Raw genomic sequence first — 19,482 nt, 5'->3', positions numbered from 1 at the left:
ACAATAGCAATGCGTGATGATGGTTTCAAGTGTTATGTGTCTATACAATATAATGTATGTTTTGGGTTTTTTGCACTAAGGCAATATCCAGGGCAGTTTTTTTTCCCTCAATTTCTGTGGGGAGAATTTCCAAAGTAGAGAGAAATAAGGCTCTGCTGATGTTTTGCTTGATTTAGACGCAGAACAAAAAAGGCGAACGAGAGAGAGAGATAGAGAGAGAGAGTGAGACGGCTTTTCTCCTTCTACTGAATAATTGAGCTTCTGGGTGAGCATGTGCTGATGGGAGAACACACCACTTACTTTTATATAAAGACTAAATGCAACTTATTGGCCTGATTTTAAGTTCACATAGTCTAAGACAAGACAAGCCTCATTCAGTCTTTCTGCACTGTTAAACAGATCATTTAATAAGCAAACGTAACCCTATCTTGAGTAAAGTGCATGTCAATTCTAACAAGAACAAGTAACCTTGTTAGACTCTTGAGGTGCCAAAATATAGAAGATAAAAATCATATAAAAACATGCTTAACATGACTTTAGGTTAGGGATATGTGTCAGAAATGAATGTTGAATCCTTGTTCTATTTGAGCCGTAAACGTCAGTGTTGTTCCCGAATGACCCGAGTTCACGTAGTCATATAGACCTGCATGAGAAGGTCTGGATCTGTTGACACTCCCTCTGAGCTCTCCATATTCATTGAATGCAGCATCTTTCGGAAGCGGCGTCGATCAGCCATGTAATTCGGAGTGGAGAGAGGCTGCCACTGGTGTCATATTGCTAAATGAAGTGCTTGTGCTAATTTGTCACCACATTAATTGATCTGTGTTCTCCAGTCACATACTGTGGGTCCTGTAGCTCTCCACCTGTGTATTCATCTCCAGTGCTGTGCCTCCATGAGCCTGCTTGACAGCTGGAATAAGTTTCTATTTGCCCTGTTGTCTCGATGAGGCCTTCAGCTCTGCTCTTGTGACCTACACCTACACAAGCTTGTTTTCTCACTCTTTTCCCAATTCATGTAGATAAAAATCTATTTTCAGCCCTGACATTTACTAATGCATGCACAGCAAAACTGTGTGTCTGTAAAGTCATTATTAAGCTGCCTTTCTGCTTGTTTGGGTTTCATCCCCCCACCTAACAAAAATTCAGAAGAATATGACCAGCTCAGTTGCCACGCAGCAGCCATGTAGTCCTTCCTGAATTCTCTCCGTTTTTCCTTTTCACCAAAAAGAGCAACGAGTAAAAAGTATGGTTTTAGAGTCGGTTGGACTTTTTATGGATCAAGAATATTTTTGAACCTCTCCATTCATCTCAGCTCCTCGTGTTCCTAGTCTACTCAGTACAGCGTGTAATCCTACTTCCTCACACTGTGTCTTACATGCATGGCATGTCCTAATCTCCTGTGCACCCTTGATAAGACGATTAAACAGCAGACCAGTAGAGGGATTTATCCCCTGAAACAGTCTATGCAGAATGGGTCATGCTGTTCCTCTGATAATGAAAGAAAGGCAAGAAAGATCTTGAAACCTTCCTTGACTACAGCTGTGAGCTTATCACACTTTGATATCATTAGCTGTGTTTACACAGGGTTTCCCAGGGAAAGGCCATTACAAGGATGCTCCATTATCTCTGTCTCTCTCTCTATCTCTTTCTCTAAATCTCACTCTTGCTACCTTCTCATATTCCCTCTGGAGGTGTGAGTCGACAGCATTATCCAAAGCACCGCTTAAAGCCCTAGACCTTCCTAATGGGCTGTGGCACTGGGACTCAAGTGGCAAGACCAGAATTGGAGATCAGTGGCCAAGTCACTGGGCTCTGTGTATATACGAGCGCAGCTCGGAGGCGGGATAGATCCATGGATCAATAGTGCTGTGGTCAGGCCTAGGAACAGAGAGCAAGGTCACACCGAGGGCTTGTGCATCCTCCCTCAGCGGGAGGCTGACCGTGAAATGAGCACTGGGAGAAGACATAAAGGCAATGAGCATAATTACTCAAAGAGTTCCAGAATCAGCACACTTCCTAGCGCTAACTGATTATGGCAATTTGGCCGTGCTGTATCACATGTAGGCATCCTTCATTAAAAGCAAATGAAAACAAGAGCAGGAAAGACCATGTGACAGGGGATGTAGGAATAAGGACAAACCAATGAGTAGGACATTGGGCGATTTGAGGAATGGGGGAAGAGTGCCCCACTGTGTGCAGGATTGGAGGACACTCTGGGGTTGGGGGACATGGAGTTTAGCTGTGGGCTGGGGACATCTGCAGCTCTGCCAGCCACGGGTCATTAAGATACAGAAGGGACACACAAGCCATAAAACTAATGGCAGGACTGTGACATTAACATTATAGGTTATTGACCTATCAAAAGGGATTTATGGTGCAAATCAAGAGACAGTGTCAAAGTGAATGAAAGAAATAAGGCTGATTCCACACCTTCACTCCACTCATTCTACAATCCCAAATTACAATTTATTTCCCTTTGAAATTTCACTTGCAAACTGTCAAGGAGAACTTTCACCATTATTCTATCTTTTTTTATCTGACTTTCTGCATCTCCTGCCTGTCTCTCTGCATCATCATGGTGTGTTCGGGTCAACAATAATGCGATCCAAGATGTACAATGTATTGTTTGGATTCTGCTATATCTTTTCTTTGCCTTTCCTTGGCCACAGCACACCTACAACTTGACATCCCTGACATATATATTCTATCTTTAACACACACACACACACACACACATATTGTATATATATATGTATATATACATTATGTGTGTGTGTGTGTGTATATGTATATATTCTATCTGTAACATATATATATATATATATATATGTGTGTGTATATGTATATATTCTATCTGTAACACACACACACATATATATATATATATGCGTGTGTTTATGTATATATATTCTGTCTTATGTCTGTATAAATATGTGTTACAAATAGAATACATGTATGAAAAAATCATGCTAATTTAATAATCTCAGATTATAGTACAACGGTCTCTAGTATGATTGCAAATTTGGAGTAGATTCCTGGAAATCGATTCTTCTTTCTCAGTTGTGGTCATTTACAGAAGGATTAGTTTCCCTGGAGTCTTCTGGACTTAACAAAGAGGGAGTTGATATTCAGGCTCATATGTGGCAGACTATATTTGTTACAAACTGCAAATTGTAAGAAGATTACTGTTGATATAGATTATATCACAAAGAACTGACTGCAGATTCATCACAAATCTTTTAAGCAGTGTCATATTCAGACTTCCAATGCCTTTTTCTCTTATTCAGATCCAGTGTAACATTTCAATTATAGATCAAGGATTTAACCATATTTTATTGTTGTTTTATGGTTTATTTTACATTTTTTTGTTTTTGCTTTAATTATCCGAGCTTTTGTTTATCGTCTTCATCTAAGATTCTCTTATATTCTGGTCCAATGAAATAATAGACAATCAATCACAGATGAAAGTCTTATCAGGCAGAATGATCATGGAATTTAAAGGAGGTCAATTTAATATGTTAGAAATTTATATTTTGCTGTATCATACATTACTTTTTTTGCGACGTTTTGGACTTTAATAATAAGCACAACTGGAGCATCCCAGGAGCTTCAGATGGTCAGGACATTGCTGTATGACATGTCTAGTGCTGTCGGTAATCGGAGTGCAAATGGAAAGGCCACGCTATGTCATTTTCAGTGCTGGCCTGTGAACTCAGGCAGCACAACAGGCTCCCAAAGTCCTACAAGGCTAATGTTTTTGTTCGTCTGTATGCTCCACATGCCTAATGGGCTCTGTCTGAGGCCTTGAAGATTTAAGTAACTTTCTCTAAAAGCCTTTTTAATGGGCCTCTGTTTTGTTTTGTTTTGTTTTGGGGAACAGCGTGCGAGCAGAATGCATGAGGTTGAGGCAGGGGAGAGCAGAAGCATGGTGAAGGGAGAAATACTGAAGAGGGGAAGAGGTGTCTCGAACAGAAATACACTGTGTTTGTTTACTGTATTTTTACATGCTTCACGCACATCTGCTCTCCATTATTTCTAATATTGTCAGTCTCTCACTCCCCATCTCTCTCTGTATATTGATTTATTCCGATCCTCAGCAGTATTGTGACAGTTGCCGAGACTGGTCAGTGACAGGAATGTGAGTTGCTACTTGTTTGTGTTGATTTGTTGGGGAGGTAGGCCATGTTGACTAGTGTTGCTGTGTGAACACTGTTAGTTTTGGAGAGCCGAGCCTTTATATATCGCTCACTCTTGCATCACTGAAGCTAGTCCTCCTGGGAGTTATCTGTTTACTCATTTGGCCAGATGAATTCTACACACATACCATTTTCACATTACACTTCATCTGCCGCTTAACTAAATCCCTATGTGTGAAGATATGTATTTTAATGAGATGCAATAGGGGTTCTCCAGTCTGTTTTGATTCTATCCGCCTCAACATCTTCCCCCCTTCTGTGCCACCTTTTACTTTTTCTCACTCGCTTTGAATGCATCTTTGCTCTTGCTCTTTCCTTTGCCTAGTCCTAGAACACAGATAACATGTTAGCAATATTGTAAGGTGAAAGTTTAATTATCATCACGCTTCATTGCTCCTATATAGCCAGCATGAGACATTTTGCCTATACTACATTATGGGAGAGTATCTTATACTCTGTTTAATCGTGGTTGAGATTTTTCCGATTTTTAAGTCATTTATACCTGTTACTCTAGCTTTTTAGCAGCGAATTACTTTCTATTTAACACATTGTATTAAAGCACCGAAGCAATGTAGGTGTGGAAGGAAAGAAAATAAATGAGAAGCCGTTCTTATCTGGAAAATGAGAGAAGTGTCAGTTTTCAGTGACACAGTCGGAATAGTGGCAGGTGACAGAGATAGACATTTGGATCATGGTTTATATTTACCGAAGAGGTTAGTGTACAGGCACAGCCTTGCTGATGCCATTTCCAACAGCCCCATTGATCCAAACAATACACTTTTTTCTCAGCTTTGTTTCATGTATATTACTACACACAGACCTCCTGTGAGACAAAGGGAGATGAATCTGCAGTTCCATTGTCTTTTCTTATGTCAATAAGCTCAAAAATTTCTGAGCCCTATTCCTCCCAAAATATAAACCAAACTCAGGTTTTTCTTTGTTTTTTTTAAAGACTGAACATGTATTGTCTTTTTTTCATATTTTTTCATATCATATATCATATTGTATGTCCATTCACTGCCTTTCTGCTAGCTTTATTTGACTGCACGAATTTGTTTCTGTTGTTGTTGCTGTTTTTAAATTGACTTGAGAAAAAAAAACACATTTCCTGCCTTTATTTTATTTTATTTTATTTATTTCACCACGTAATCCCAAGAGGAAGCTTTTTGATCAATTCTTACAGTTTTGTACGCATTCAAGTCCAGTGTGACTCAAACATGATTGTGAATTTCATACTGAATTTTAAGCTGACATTGCTTCCTCAGGAGAACTGAAATAAAACTCCTTCTCCTCATTGGCACATCTAATTGAATTTAATACATGTCCCCCATTGTTTTTGGCTGATTGGAAGAAGTGTGTTCCATTAATTCTTTAATGGGATTTAGTCCAAATGATTGCCCTATTAGACAAAACTGGGCACACATTCACTTGACTTCATCTCAACGTATCGTCCTTTCACACCACAGGTAATTATACTGGAATTAATATCATGTGTAGTAATTGGATTTCAAAGCAAAGATTCCTCATAATAGCACTTGTAATGCATATTTTGAATTAAAATGCAGAACACTGCTGGAATATGAGGTTCAGTTAGAGGATCATTATACAGGTGAGTCTCTGTACAAATGTGCCTTTTTGATCCTGGGACCTCAAAAATCCTGCGGCACTGAGTGTCATCATGCAGCAGCCCGGGGGATGAGTAGCCACTGTCCAACAGTCCTAATATAAAAGAAACACATTGTGTCTGCACATTATTCTTCCTTGTAGTCATCAGGCAGTTTGTCGCATTCTCATGGCAAGTCCACTCTGAATAAATGATACGTATACTTTATTCTAACACAATACAATAATTAAAATTTAGTATGGTTTACAAATCTAAATAAATAAATTAATAATATAAGATAAGATAAATGAGCTGGGAATGTACCGGCATCTCATCAAGGCAGATTTCTTTCCTTGAGCCCAGAGTTCGTAGAACAGGCTCCGTACCCTGAACCAGGATAATGCATTTACTGAAGAGGAATGAAACTGAAAACAAAAATTGAAACAGAAATAACTTCAAGCTAATATCCAAACAGATTTGGCCAATAAAAGTTATTATTTATTTATGATAATGGTTTATTTTATTTATTACAATTTATAATAATTGATTCATTGACTATTTAGCTTTAATTGATTCAGATTTTTGATATAATCTATATGTAAATCTAATCAACTGAATTTTTAATTCAATAAAAATATAAATATTCAAAGCACAATATAAAAGAAAGCAATAAATGGAAAAGAAAATAATAAATTATTTAGACAATAATATGTTGTCTCTCAGGCTACAGAAAAGACACGTTCCTTGAGATGTTCGTAGGTTTGAGAACTGAAGGAGAATAGAAATAAAAACATGTTAATTTAGATCTTTAAATAGGAAAAGACTTCATTTTAAGTCTTTGGATCAAAACGATCCTATTTTTGTGTCTGCCACCTGATGAGTACCAACCTAGTGAAGAAGAACAAAAGATTTTTCAGCAGCTGGTCACATCCTAGCAAGATTAATAGATGAGCTGGATTTGGTGCTGTAGTTCACGTGCTGCATATGAAGTCTCAAGTGACACATCAATCACCAGCAGCAGTGGCCAGGGCTTGCATGTGTTTCCTGTTTCCCCTGTTGTTGTCTTCATCATGAAGAGTATTATTCCAGGTGCCATGTTTGTATAAGCCATATAAATCACTACACTGAGAAGTGCACGCAACAGTGATCATTCCTCCTTGGAGGTTTACTTTCTGACACAAAGTACACGGCTTATTCGATTCAGATAGCCGTAATGGTGTGGAGATGCCTGCGAGAGGACAGGAAATCAGTGGGAGCTTGTCCCCCTGTTAAAGGAGCTAGTCTGAAACATGGCTGACCTTTTCCATGTGTGTAGGAGAGGCAAAGCATCAAGCTGCCGTTCAGGGACCCGCCGCAATGCGAGAGGAGAGAAAGAGAGGCGGACGAAAAACAAATGGAAAGAAGCAGCGATCAATTTGCAGTGCGGCACAACTGTTAGAAATCTGCCCATAGTTATTCCAGCTAGTTAAAGTTTAATGCTTCTGCTTCTCCAGGCTGCACGCCAAACAGGGCTGCTTTCAGTGCTGTGCGCATATCACATACAGTGTGCATGAACGTGTGTGTGTGTGTGTACAACTAAATGGCAGATTACACTGTTTTGTGATATGAATTCCCAAATATGTGTGCTTTATGAGACTTGATTTAAATGTATACACCATTAGAAGTGTCTGTGTGTGACTGTAGGTATGTGTATGTGTGTGAGTGGCTGGTTGAGATACGTGTGAGTGTGTGTGTGTGGTGAGAGAATCTGTGTGTTTGTGTACATTGTTTTGGCAGCACTCTGAGGACTCCATGTAGATAGCCAGACTATGGGTTTATTTTTGCCAGTGAATTTCCATGCCTCTAATTTCTGTACTCTTCAGCTTTGCCTTATCCTCCTCATTAATATTTAAACCCACACCTTCTGCAAACTCGCAAAAAAAGTGGGAAAGAGGATTGTGTTCTCAGGGATCCCTTAATCCCCTGAATTAGCAGTTTAATAGCAAGAAGCCATTTGTAGATTAGAGAGATCAGACTCGCAGGACCTTCTTTTATACTCACTACTTAAATACTTAGAATTCTAATGCCACTACAAGACGCCATTTAAAGTCACCCTTTCAGCGCTCTGTTGTGCTCACCTCACGACAAAGACGATGAAAAGGTCTCTACTGTACAGACGTGTGTGTGTGTGTATGCATGCACAGGACTGTATGCTAGCCATTTAACACAGTACAAATGTCTGTTTTATGCAAGTGTAGTAAAGTATTTGACTGAACTAACTACGTTTGGGACTTGGGGAAAATAAGGAAGACTTTGAAGCCTGCTCATACATATGTATACTACGTGTTGTCCGTGTTAATATCTTATTTCAGCTTTTCACAGCTGATTTGCCATTTCCTTTTCAAAGCAATATATGATAAACAAGTCCGCTTTTGAGACCCAGTTTGTGAAAGCTAACTCAAACCACGTCAACTCTACCGCATTTTCATAATAATTCACTGAAGTTGACAACTGTATAGTTCAACCGTAGATGAAAGAAAGTGCGCTCCTGGAAAGGCAGTGTGTTTTTAATAATCGTTTGGGTGGAATTAATTTAGTCTCATGCTCATATGGAGATGGTATCTTCATGGTCGCAGCTCTGCCAACCAGCCCAGTGCAAATGTGCAGGATTAGCGCAAGCCTAAAGACCTGTGAAATTATCTTTGGAGAGGCATATCCTCAAATGATCAAAAACAAAGCAAAGCTTTCCTCTATGGTTTAGGGAGTAATTAAATTTGCTGTGACATGTTCAATGATTAATCTGTCACGTTGCTTCACAAAACGTTCCACCTTGTTTTTCTTTTCTTCTCCCCTTCTTTCTCTGTCTTTGCACAGAAACATTCATTCGTGATATTAAGTGCAGGAAATGACTTGCGCTTGAGAACCCTCTGAAATTGAATGAGTCCAAGGCGATGGATTGCATGCCATTTATTTAGAGAGAGGTTGTATATGTGTGTGTGTATGTGTGTGTGTATGCGTGTGTGTGTGTGTGTATGAGGGAGTAATGCAGAGTGGCTTTTGCCTTGCGGCCGATAAATTGCTGGTGCACTAAACCTTTAGAGGCTTTGAGGGTGAAACACATATTGCAGGTAGTCTGCAGTGACACAAGCAACTCTACACTATAGGACATACTTAATATGATCCAATGTGCTCAGGATTTGTGTTATTTTTTATGGTGACATATCTGTTAATCACGTATCAATGTTTAAGTAACGAGACAAAAATTGAATTCGACTGAGTTTTTCTCCTGAAAACAGAAGTGTTTTACTTTGTACCTGAACTGTTTTGGTCGAATGTTGATAACAGGATTGAGAGGTTTATAGAAAACTCTTCTATTCAACTCAAATTAATTTGATCTCGTAGTTCAGTAGTGGGGGGGGCACGGTGGCTTAGTGGTTAGCACGTTCGCTTCACACAGCCAGGGTTGGGGTTTGATTCCCGCCTCCGCCTTGTGTGTGCGGAGTTTGCATGTTCTCCCCGTGCATCGGGGGTTTCCTCCGGGTACTCCGGTTTCCTCCCCCGGTCCAAAGACATGCATGGTAGGTTGATTGGCATCTCTGGAAAATTGTCCGTAGTGTGTGATTGCGTGAGTGAATGAGAGTGTGTGTGTGTGTGCCCTGCGATGGGTTGGCACTCCGTCCAGGGTGTATCCTGCCTTGATGCCCGATGACGCCTGAGATAGGCACAGGCTCCCCGTGACCCGAGGTAGTTCGGATAAGCGGTAGAAGATGAGTGAGAGTGAGTGATCTACTAGTGAAATCTATCTAAGTAAAATTATCCATTGAAGCATTGATTCTATTTAGTATTTGGTTGAATAGTTACTTATTAGATCAAATTTATTACTAGAATTGTCTTCAAAATTGTAAGTTGTAAGTTCTGAAGCATGGTATCTCCACAGGCAAAGTCAGAGGTTTGGAGCACTGAAAATTCCAAAGTCGGCATGGGCATGCGGAGAGGATGGTTGTTGTCACGTTGAATGTGCCGCTGGCTGGTGACACAGCTGCACTGGTCCGGATGACTTGAGAAGGCGCTCGGATAGAGCTGGCGGCCAGCTCACAGGCTGCGTTCCCCCTCCGCATGCCCACCCCAACATGCCAGCTGTTCGCCGTCACTGTGGCAGAGAGCAGTGGCATGCTGCGGATGCAGCCTGTGCCAATGGGCATTAGAGATCCAGAGAGAGAGGCCTCATCCCTCACACCTGTTCAGCTCTGACAATTGCACCACTGCTGCTGCTGGTGACTGTTTATCAAGCCTCTCGGTGGGCCGCCACCATTGTAGTGTTGAGGTGTTGGCATGATTTAACTTTTGGAGTAAGAAAAACTGCAGCATAAAGTATGAATATGTAGCGTAAGTACTTCTTTGAGAGGTGCTGAAATACCTTCTCAGCTGAGGATAAATCAACATTGGCAAGGGGAAGAAATTTACACATCAGACTTGATTTATATTACAGAGGTCCTCACTTGTGCATGACACAATTCCTTTAACGGCCCTTACCACGCATCCTTTTCTCTTCCCCATCACTGTTTCCTAACAGAAATGCAATATGAATTTGTTCACTCATTCTCTTCTCTTATTTACTGAGCGCTTGTGGAGAAAAATGAAGTTTATGGTAATAGGATGTTAAGCAGGTGTAGGAATGTAGTTTCTGACTAGTTGTCTTCTTGATTCTTTTTCTTTTCTTTACTTTTCTTGTCTTTTCTTTCCTTTCTTTTTCTCTCTTTTTGTTTATTGCTCAGTGTCTTCTTCATTGTGGTAACATCAATTATAAATCATTTTAACTTCTCAGTTAGTTATTTTCAAGTCCACAGCAAGTCACTTGGGAAATATTATCAATTTTCTTGTACTGTGTGGGCAACCTTGCCAAAAACTTTTTGTTACGCAGTGTTGTTGCCAAAACAGTTGGTCTGTACTCAGTAAAAGATGCAGTGATCTGGGGTGTTGTTTTCAGGCCGAGAGTTTCCCCATGATGCCCCACAACGCCTATAAATCTTGTACACTCAAATGCAAATGTTGATGGAGGTGTCCTTAAATTCCATCAGAGATATATTCGCATCCAGGCAGCTGTAAGAAGCAAATGAGAAAAGGCCAGATTGCTTTGGAGAATTGTATTTTCAAGTGATGTGAGAATATACAAAGTCGCTGGACCAAAACCCAAAGCCAGGGAATTCACTTTCTGAATGGAGCATTGTTGTAGAATAGCGCTGATCACGTTTGCCTCCTTTTTTTTTTTTTCCTTTCTTTTTTTTTTACCAAGCACACACAGAGTTGTAGAATTCTTTATTTTTGCGGAAAATAGAGGAAAGAGAAGAAAGGAGCACATGATGGAGAGTATGATGGAGTAGCTGACGAAGGCGATGGAGCTGTGTCTCAGTGCACTGCTAGGATGATGGATGGACTTTGAGCAGATTTGCTGAACATTAAAAGGCTGTGGAAGCCGCTGGGCTTTTCAGACAGGCAGATGGAGAGGGGCTAAGAGAGAGAGAAAGAGTGTGAGAGAGGTTTCTTTCATACCTGTCCCCCACCTTACACTACGAAACACTATTCATTAGTTGCAGGAAGGGGTTTTGCCCCTGTCCCAAGCAACATAATCTACTAAGGTGTAAGGTGATGGGTCAAATAGATCACACTTGCCGTTTGATATGTAGTGCTGTTACAGTATTGTAGATTGGGTAGTGTTGTGTGTTACTTTGTTATCGTGATAAATGCTTGTTGCGCTATCTTTCACGCCTCTCTCCTGAGCTAATGTATTTTGCATGTATGAGAATACATAGTTAACTAAAAGGAATTGATTCATAAGATCCACATTGGAGATTCCTTTTGTACTAATTATCCATGCTTCCCATATCACTAATTAGATGCTTCAGTTTAAAACACAACCCAATAAGCCTCAGTGCTAATCACCTCAATATATACTTTATATAACAGCAAGTCAATTTACTCATAATTATATTTCATTTTTTGCCCTAATCAAACCATTTTACTTAGATAATCACAAGTTACCTTTTGGGCTGAGGCAGGCCAGCACAGCATGAAGTCAAATTACTTTTTTGCATTGTGAAATGAAAGATAAGCATAGATTTTCAATCATCATGCCAAAGGTGTATTCATGCAGGGTTTATTTTTATTTGTATTTTTTTATTGCTGTTGGATTAAACGAGGATGCAGTAAGCACCTCGGTGCTCGGGTGTTAAAACCTGAATCTGCCATTAACAACAGGCAAATGCTTACATGTGATTTTTAATTAAATGTCATATATGTATATTATCGATGTGTTAATGAATTTAAATTTGACAAGCAAGCAATCATTGATTTGTGCCAGATGCTAAACATTGACCTTAAACCCTAAGAGCAACCTCTATTCACTTGCTGTGCTCCATCATGTAAAATACGTGCGTTCTATTCTGTTTTTTTTTTTTTACATGGGATTTGAGATATATTAACTCACATTCATCAGCGGTCTAGTGCATCAGCATCTTCATTGATGAAGTACAAAGATGGTTTCATAAAAAAAACACATTATGCAGTCTAATCCAAGTTGTTAAATTAAAACAAATAAAGATGAATGTGATATGAAATGAATGTGATTATCCTCACTAGAGTAATTTACAAATATCAGCTTTCTATATATTCAGTATATTAGGCTACTGTTATATTTATACTAGTATATACTATTACATAAAAATATAATACATATTTTTTTATCTTCTTATTTGGAATATTTTCGTATTGTCTAAACTTTATTTTAGAAAATTGTATGTCATTTGCTGTGTCTTTTGCTTTCATCTGCAAAATGTGATCGGTGTACATTTGAAGTCAGTACCAAGTTCTTGTTTTAAATGCAGTGGCTTGGTCACAAAAAAAACAAAACAGCTCATTTTAATAATCAGAACGTCCTGACAGACACCAAGATCCATTTTCTTGTGGCTTTTCACTTAAGAGCAAGATAATGCATGTTGCTAGTAAACACTAGGATTATTACACACAACGAATGGGTAAAATCATTTGAAGCCATTATTGTCTTTCATGTTTGATTTTTTCATAACAGATGGTGACCTGTTGTGACCGCATATGTGATTCCGCATATGTGAAGCCTCAGTAGTGCTTCCTAGCGCACCATTGTGGACTCCGCTAAATGCTTAATGATGCTCCTAAGGGAACTTATTGTGAGCAGGATAAATAGAATCAACAAATTTTCCAGTATCATCCAGTAAGGCAGATTACATGCCTGCAAAGAGCTTGGCCAAAAGCTAAGGGAAGACATCAATACCCAAAGTTTACAGTCAGGTGTGAAATGACACAAGGCGAGTTGATGAAGTTAGGATCAATGGTGAAACCGAGTATAGATTTCAGGAATCCAGAAGAAATATGTGTTAGGTCAAAGGGCCAGGCTTGCTGTCTCTTTTGCCTGTGTATTGTAGGGATTGCCAGAGGAGCTGTAGTCCACTGAAACGGTGCTTGGCTCAAGAGAGGCTGCAAGGTTAACATTAAGGTGTCTTATTATAAGCACTAGCAGCCTTTGCATCCAAACAGCAGTATTTGGCAAGAACAGAAACTGAGATTCATTTGTTTCTTGGATAGTAGAAGTGATAGTCTAAACATTTGGCCTGTATGTTTGAGTTGGCAGTGGACTCCTCCTTGTACAGTATATAGTGCAATTTCTGTGAGTGGGAAAATTGTGATTGGTGTGTTAGTAAAATATTTTTTAATTAAGTTATTATACAAATGAATTTAGCTGCTGATAAATTAACATCAAGGTTGACCGGAAAGAATCCTCAGTGAAAAATGTTGGTGATGCAAGAAACAGAAGTGAATTATTTTCCAATCCTGTGTTTTTTTTTTCCTCAGTATATCACACCAATATGCCAGTGATGACAATTTTTAATTAATTAGAACGAATAACATGTCACGCTATTTATAGTCACAATTAATATCAAGGAATTTCAGTGAGAAAAAAGACTTATGTTACTAAGAAAATGGAACACGCACGAACCTGAAGACTTTCCAATGATAAAAAATGGGGGACGAGCTGGGTTCGGTGCCAATCCATCACAGGGCACAATCACTTAACCTCTCTTTGTTAATATACTTAGATTGTAGAGCATCTACTATATGAGTCATTGTGAATTTTAGTTACTACAGAAACAATAAGGTACCAGAACAAGCACATTTCTATAAACCTACTCTGTTAGAGTTGTTCTGTTATCAAAAATTAATCAACACCTTCCGGAGCAGAGAATTCAGCAACAAAATATAAGGTCAGCAAAAAACTACAGGTCAGCGTGTATTATATGAACTGATTACCCTTTTAACACTTACTGGAATGTAGTAGGATAATAACCCCTATTCTCAGAGTCGCCTGATTCTATCCACTGTGAGATCAGTCCAAACTCCCCCAAAAACTAAACTGTACAGTAAGTTCTCTACTAAAGGAGAAAGGTGTAACTTTCCTTCTCGCTGTTATTCCACCTTGCAGAGGACAAACACCTTAGGGGATGAAGGTAAAAGAATTCCTAATGTGAAGCCCCCTGTCAGGCAATGGGCTCTTTGATTCCCATTTCAAACACTGACTCGTCCAGCTAGGATTGGTGCATTTGAAAGTGACTTTCTGATGGACAACAGCTTGGTTTTTTTTTTGTTTATTTTTTTTTTTGTATACACTTGTTATAGGTGTCCATAGCTTTCTGTGTCTTAGCCTGTGCTTTCAAAGCTATGAACACTCTTGTGTCTATTGTTGATTTCACCTTTTACCCAAACCCAGTATAGTGCAGCCCTTTTTTGCATTGTGGCAATAAACAAAACGTTATCTGCCACGGAGAGGGGAGGGAAAAAAAAAGTTTAACCAGCTTTGAAGTTATACTGCTAGTGCTTTGAACCTCTCAATGTCACAGGGTTTTTAGGTACTCATAAAGACTGCAATGGGACTCACCTTCAACTATGGTGAAACTGCTCCACCCAGATCGATAACACTACACTATTATTATACCCAAGACGGCCCTTATATATTAATCTAACATATGAAAAGTGTTTTGATGTTTGATGTTTAAAAGTATGTTTAAGCCCCTTGCTGCTAAAAAGGTAGAAATATTCATCATTATATATTATTGCCAGAATAAACACAAATAGACTACAATTGAAAACCAGTGGAATTTTATTAAAAAAAGCAGACATTGATGCTGCCCTTCATGGTTTGATTGGAGCAGCGGGAGTGTGTTTGTGATTTACCGAGGTCTGCTGCAAAGATGAATACGCCCCACTACCTGAATGCCTCTGAAGTTCTAGTGTGAGTTTGGATTGATATCGTCAGAAATCTGTAGTCATTATGTGTTGTGGTGGTGGTGTCTACAGGGATGCAGTTTTGTATTGTATATTTGCCCGTATGGATTTGGTACTGTAAATACAATTTCAATTTGTACCCTGGGAAATATCAGTATGTGGAAGCTAGGCCATAACACAGACTGTGGTTTATTTCAGTTTTACTTAGTGCCTCTGATCAATCATATTTACATTTGTTTTCACAATTTGCCTGCATGTAGAATTTATATATCCTCTGGCTGGCCTGATTCTGCATTGCAATTGCTTCCTTTCATGTCAGATGATGTTCTTCCTCTTCATTTTAATGTGTTTAAAAGAAATCATTCCAGTCTGTTCACATTTGGATTTTCTTTTTCAGTAAGGTTCTGTTAGGTTGAGAAATGAAAATTAATTTTTTTTATTTGTTTTTTTTTTTTTTTTTTTTGGTGACAATCCCATAATCAGATATATTATATAGAATATGACTGTAATATAAAGGAGGTTTCAGAGTTGTTGGGAAATTTGTATATATATATATATATATATATATATATATATATATATACACTGTGACTAGCAGGTGCTTGCATCCAATAAGGAGAGTTAAAGGAAAATAGAGATGAGAGATAGAGAGATCTGAAATAATTCTGACAGGGAAGAGAACGAAATACACAAATTAAATCTGAATTGCAAGTGGTTAGAAGTGATCATATTGTTTTTGAGATACTATGTTTCTGAGACTGTGTGAATGCTAGCAAGAGTTAGCGGGCTTGCATGTGTCTAACAGCGTTGGGGAAATGATCGTTCACCTGCCACACATTTACTGACATACACACTGACATGCACAATATATTTTTAACTAATAACATTTATAATAGTTTAATAACACTTTTTTAAATTATATTCATTTATGAATTATGAACTTGACTTTAAATTGTACAGTACTATGTTAAATAGGTACAGCACTGTTTTATATAATATATAATGATACTATATAGTGTGCAGTATGTTGTATGTTAGAGGTGAGAATTCCTTCTGAATCTGTATTTCTAGGGTGAAATTTGGAACAAAAAAACTTCACAGTGGATCTTTAAATAAAATACTCAAATATGTGGAGCAATGCCAGGGGCTAAAAAGAGGCTATAGACCATATTCTTATTCCTCTAATTCCTCTAAATCATTTTTTGAAGTATATAAAACAAGTGTTGCCACTCTGCTTTCTGACATGATGTGTGTGTCATCTTTAGTTATTTGGAAGATCTGCAGTGGATTCATTCAATTCAGATTATTTTGTTTTTAGAACCTTTAACAAAGGATATTGTCACAAAGCAGCTTTACATATATATATATATATATATATATATATATATATATATATATATATATATATATATATATATATATATATATAAACTTAGGATATAAATTTTACATTTATAAATTTATCCCTAATGAGTAAGCTTGATCTTTTTAGCCTAGCTAGATGTTTAGTTCCATAACACTAACTGTTGAAATATTATCAAATCTACTTGTATCAGAAGTTGAAGAAAATAAATGAATATAATACTAAACTAAGTGCTTGGGTAGAAAATGAGGTACACTTCAATATTTGACTTTCTTCCATGTGCCATAAAAAATAAAATGTCATCCTGCTACATGGAGTAAAGCCTTTATTCACTTTACTCCACCTATTTATCCAAAATTATGGATGATATAGATTTGAAGCTTGTTCCGTTTGTTCATTTGTTTGTTTGATTTGTTTGTCTTTAGCACAGATAAATCAATAGATGAATAAAATAAAATCCAATCAAGAATAAAATATGTACCAATACTGACGGCAGGCTGAACTCATTTTTGCCCAAATTGCGAGATGCCCAAAGAGAGCCTTGTAACACTAATATCATGCAGTGTTCACTGAATGTCTGTCCCATAAAGGGTGCTGATGCATGGGATGTGGCTGGGCATCAGACATTAAATGGAGGTTTGTTGTTCCATGTTGGGCCACAGCTGCTCTGTCTGATTCCAATGGGAAATACCTCTAACACCCCCCCATCCTCCCCCACCAAGTGCCAAAGAGCCAACAGTGTTGCCTATCTTACCCTAGCTTTTATAATTCCACACTGAAACTGCACTGATGCTACACTATAATTGTCACACACACACTGGCCAGTGAGAATATTTCATCAGTTTAAGCAGTAAGTGTTAAAGTCTTCCATGGAATGTCTGAAAATTATGGATGTAAAAGTTTATTTTTAAATATTCAGAAAACATAAACCTGTGTGTATGTGTGTGTGTGTGTGTGTGAGAGAGAGAGAGAGAGAGAGAGAGAGAGAGATGCTGTAGAGTGTGTGAGACTCACAGCAGCACAAACAATGAAAGGGTCGGCAATTAATGTCAGGGATCAGCTGGTCTAATGTCATTATACATTCCCTTCATTTTCTACAGTGGGGCCGTTTGATCTTTGAATACCCACCAGACCCTCCTCCCTCCTTCCCTCTCCCTCTTTCTCTCCCTCTCTCCTGTTCACTGTTCCTCTCTGCTTTCCTCCCCCCTCCTCCCTTTCTCCTCTTGCCATCAGAACCTCCCCCTTTCTGTCTCTGTGGGCTCACATTGGCTTGTGTGTGTGTGTGTGTGTGTGCGTGTGTGTGAGAGAGAGAGAGCGGGTGTGTGTGCGCGTGTCTGTGTGTGCGCGTGTGTGTGTGAGTGTGTGAAAGTGCACGGCAGAGGCTTGATGACAGAGGGCCCTGGACCATTCCAACGCTCAGCACACCTCCCGAGCACACACAGAGCCGCTGAGTACGACACCAACAACACAGAGAGAGCAAAGGCAAAGAGGAGGAGAGGAAAGCCCATCAGAAAGAGGAAGCTGAGAAAGAGAGACAGTGAGTGTGAGAGAGTGAGAGAGAGAGAGAGAGAGAGAGAGAGAGAGAGAGAGAGAAGAAGAAAAAGACAGAGTGAGAGGGAGGGAAAGAGAGTGTAGGAGAAAGAGAGAGAGAGAAAAAGAGAGAGAGAGCAGGATCTCCCAGCTTGATGCGCAAAACGTCCCGTTACCACATGCTGTGCTCCATGGCGAACACGGGCTGCGTGCTGCTCTCCGGCTCTGGGCTGTTACCTCACTCGCTCCAGTGTCCACCTGCTTTCCTCTATCTGACCGAGGTAAGGCAATCCTCAACTCTCTCTCTCTTTCACTCTATCTCTCTCCCTCTCTTTCAATCTCGTTCTCTTTTCCACCTCGCGGGTAGCACGTGCTGGCGTTGTGTCAACCCTCCTCCCACCCCACTACTCCCACCCCCCCACTCGAGCCTTCAGTGGGGGTCATCCCCACTGTAATTTTGCACTATTACTTTGGAAAACCTGTGATTGTTTTCCCAGGAATAAATGACGTGCACAGTTTCTTTTCTTTTTTTAGATTGCAAGAAGAAGTTTTACAGTCGAAACTATGTTTCTACGTTTTTTTTTTAAACCAAAATATTTTTTTCATTAGTTTGGAGAGAAGTTTATTTTGGGACAATCAAACTTTATTCATTCTGCATCCTTTTTGTAGACCTAACTGTCACTGTTACAGACTGCATCTGAAAATACATTTAAACCTTTTTTTTTTGTTATTTTTGCTAAAAAATAAATCAGATTAGATGACACACTTGAGACTGATAGAATTTACCGCACAGACGTGTTTACACACACGTTATTTGGACGCACGGTGAAGTTGAGGTGGTGTGAGCGCTTCTTGGCAGCATGTTCTTTCTTTTCTGCTCAGGCTACAACGAAGAGTAGCCAAACTCCAACTAAATGAAGGCTGGCTGACTTTTCTGAAGATGCCTGGAAATAGTGCGTGAATTCTGGCATTGTGTTGTGTGTGTGCGTGGGTGTGTGTGCATATATGTGTGAGTGCATGTGTGTTTTACTACAGGCAACATGTGCACTGGCAGCCTGTGTCTTTCCTCTAGACAGTGTGTTATTGCAACGATATAAAAATGATAAGACTGTTGAGAGATAACCTGCCGCGCTCTGCTTCCAAATCGCCCCACACTCATCACCTTAACAGCCCCTTGTCCCAGTGCGAGCACACACACACGCATACACACACCACCAGCTGTCCGGCCTCTGCCATCCTACTTACTAATGGTTGGTTGTTTGAGATACACAGGGATACTGTTGGGAAATCTGAATGTATATTCCGTTTGTGTGTGTGTGTGTGTGTGTGTGTATGGTGTGTGTGTGTATATGTGTGTGTGTGTGTGCAGATATTTTGTAAGCCCTCCTACAGTTTTCTGAATGTTTCTTTTACTCTAACAGCAGAAGCAGGAACGTGTAAGATTTTATTTTATTCTGCTGTGTTCAATTAATTGAATTTTACAAAATGATGATCCAGGG

The 19,482-nt window shown here is 39.2% G+C and overlaps 1 protein-coding gene across 5 annotated transcripts in view; it reads left to right on the top strand.

Annotated features, from left to right (window-relative positions):
- The window catches only part of rbfox3a (RNA binding fox-1 homolog 3a), a 328,730-nt gene that overhangs the window by 213,040 nt on the left and 96,208 nt on the right, over window positions 1–19,482 (top strand). Inside the window, exon 1 of one of the 5 annotated variants that reach the window (XM_060897396.1) lies at window positions 17,888–18,264. The exons of the other annotated variants lie outside the window; for them this stretch is intronic. Within the exon in view, the coding sequence (XP_060753379.1) occupies window positions 18,139–18,264 (126 nt within the window). The 5' untranslated portion in view covers window positions 17,888–18,138. Of the gene's footprint in view, window positions 1–17,887; window positions 18,265–19,482 lie in introns of those variants that run through there. 5 annotated transcript variants of the gene reach the window in all.

The sequence above is a fragment of the Tachysurus vachellii genome, chromosome 2 (genome assembly GCF_030014155.1).
Source record: "Tachysurus vachellii isolate PV-2020 chromosome 2, HZAU_Pvac_v1, whole genome shotgun sequence".
Lineage (NCBI taxonomy): Eukaryota > Metazoa > Chordata > Actinopteri > Siluriformes > Bagridae > Tachysurus > Tachysurus vachellii.
Note: the sequence above shows the minus strand (reverse complement) of the source record. Positions and strands in the feature narration are given on the sequence as shown.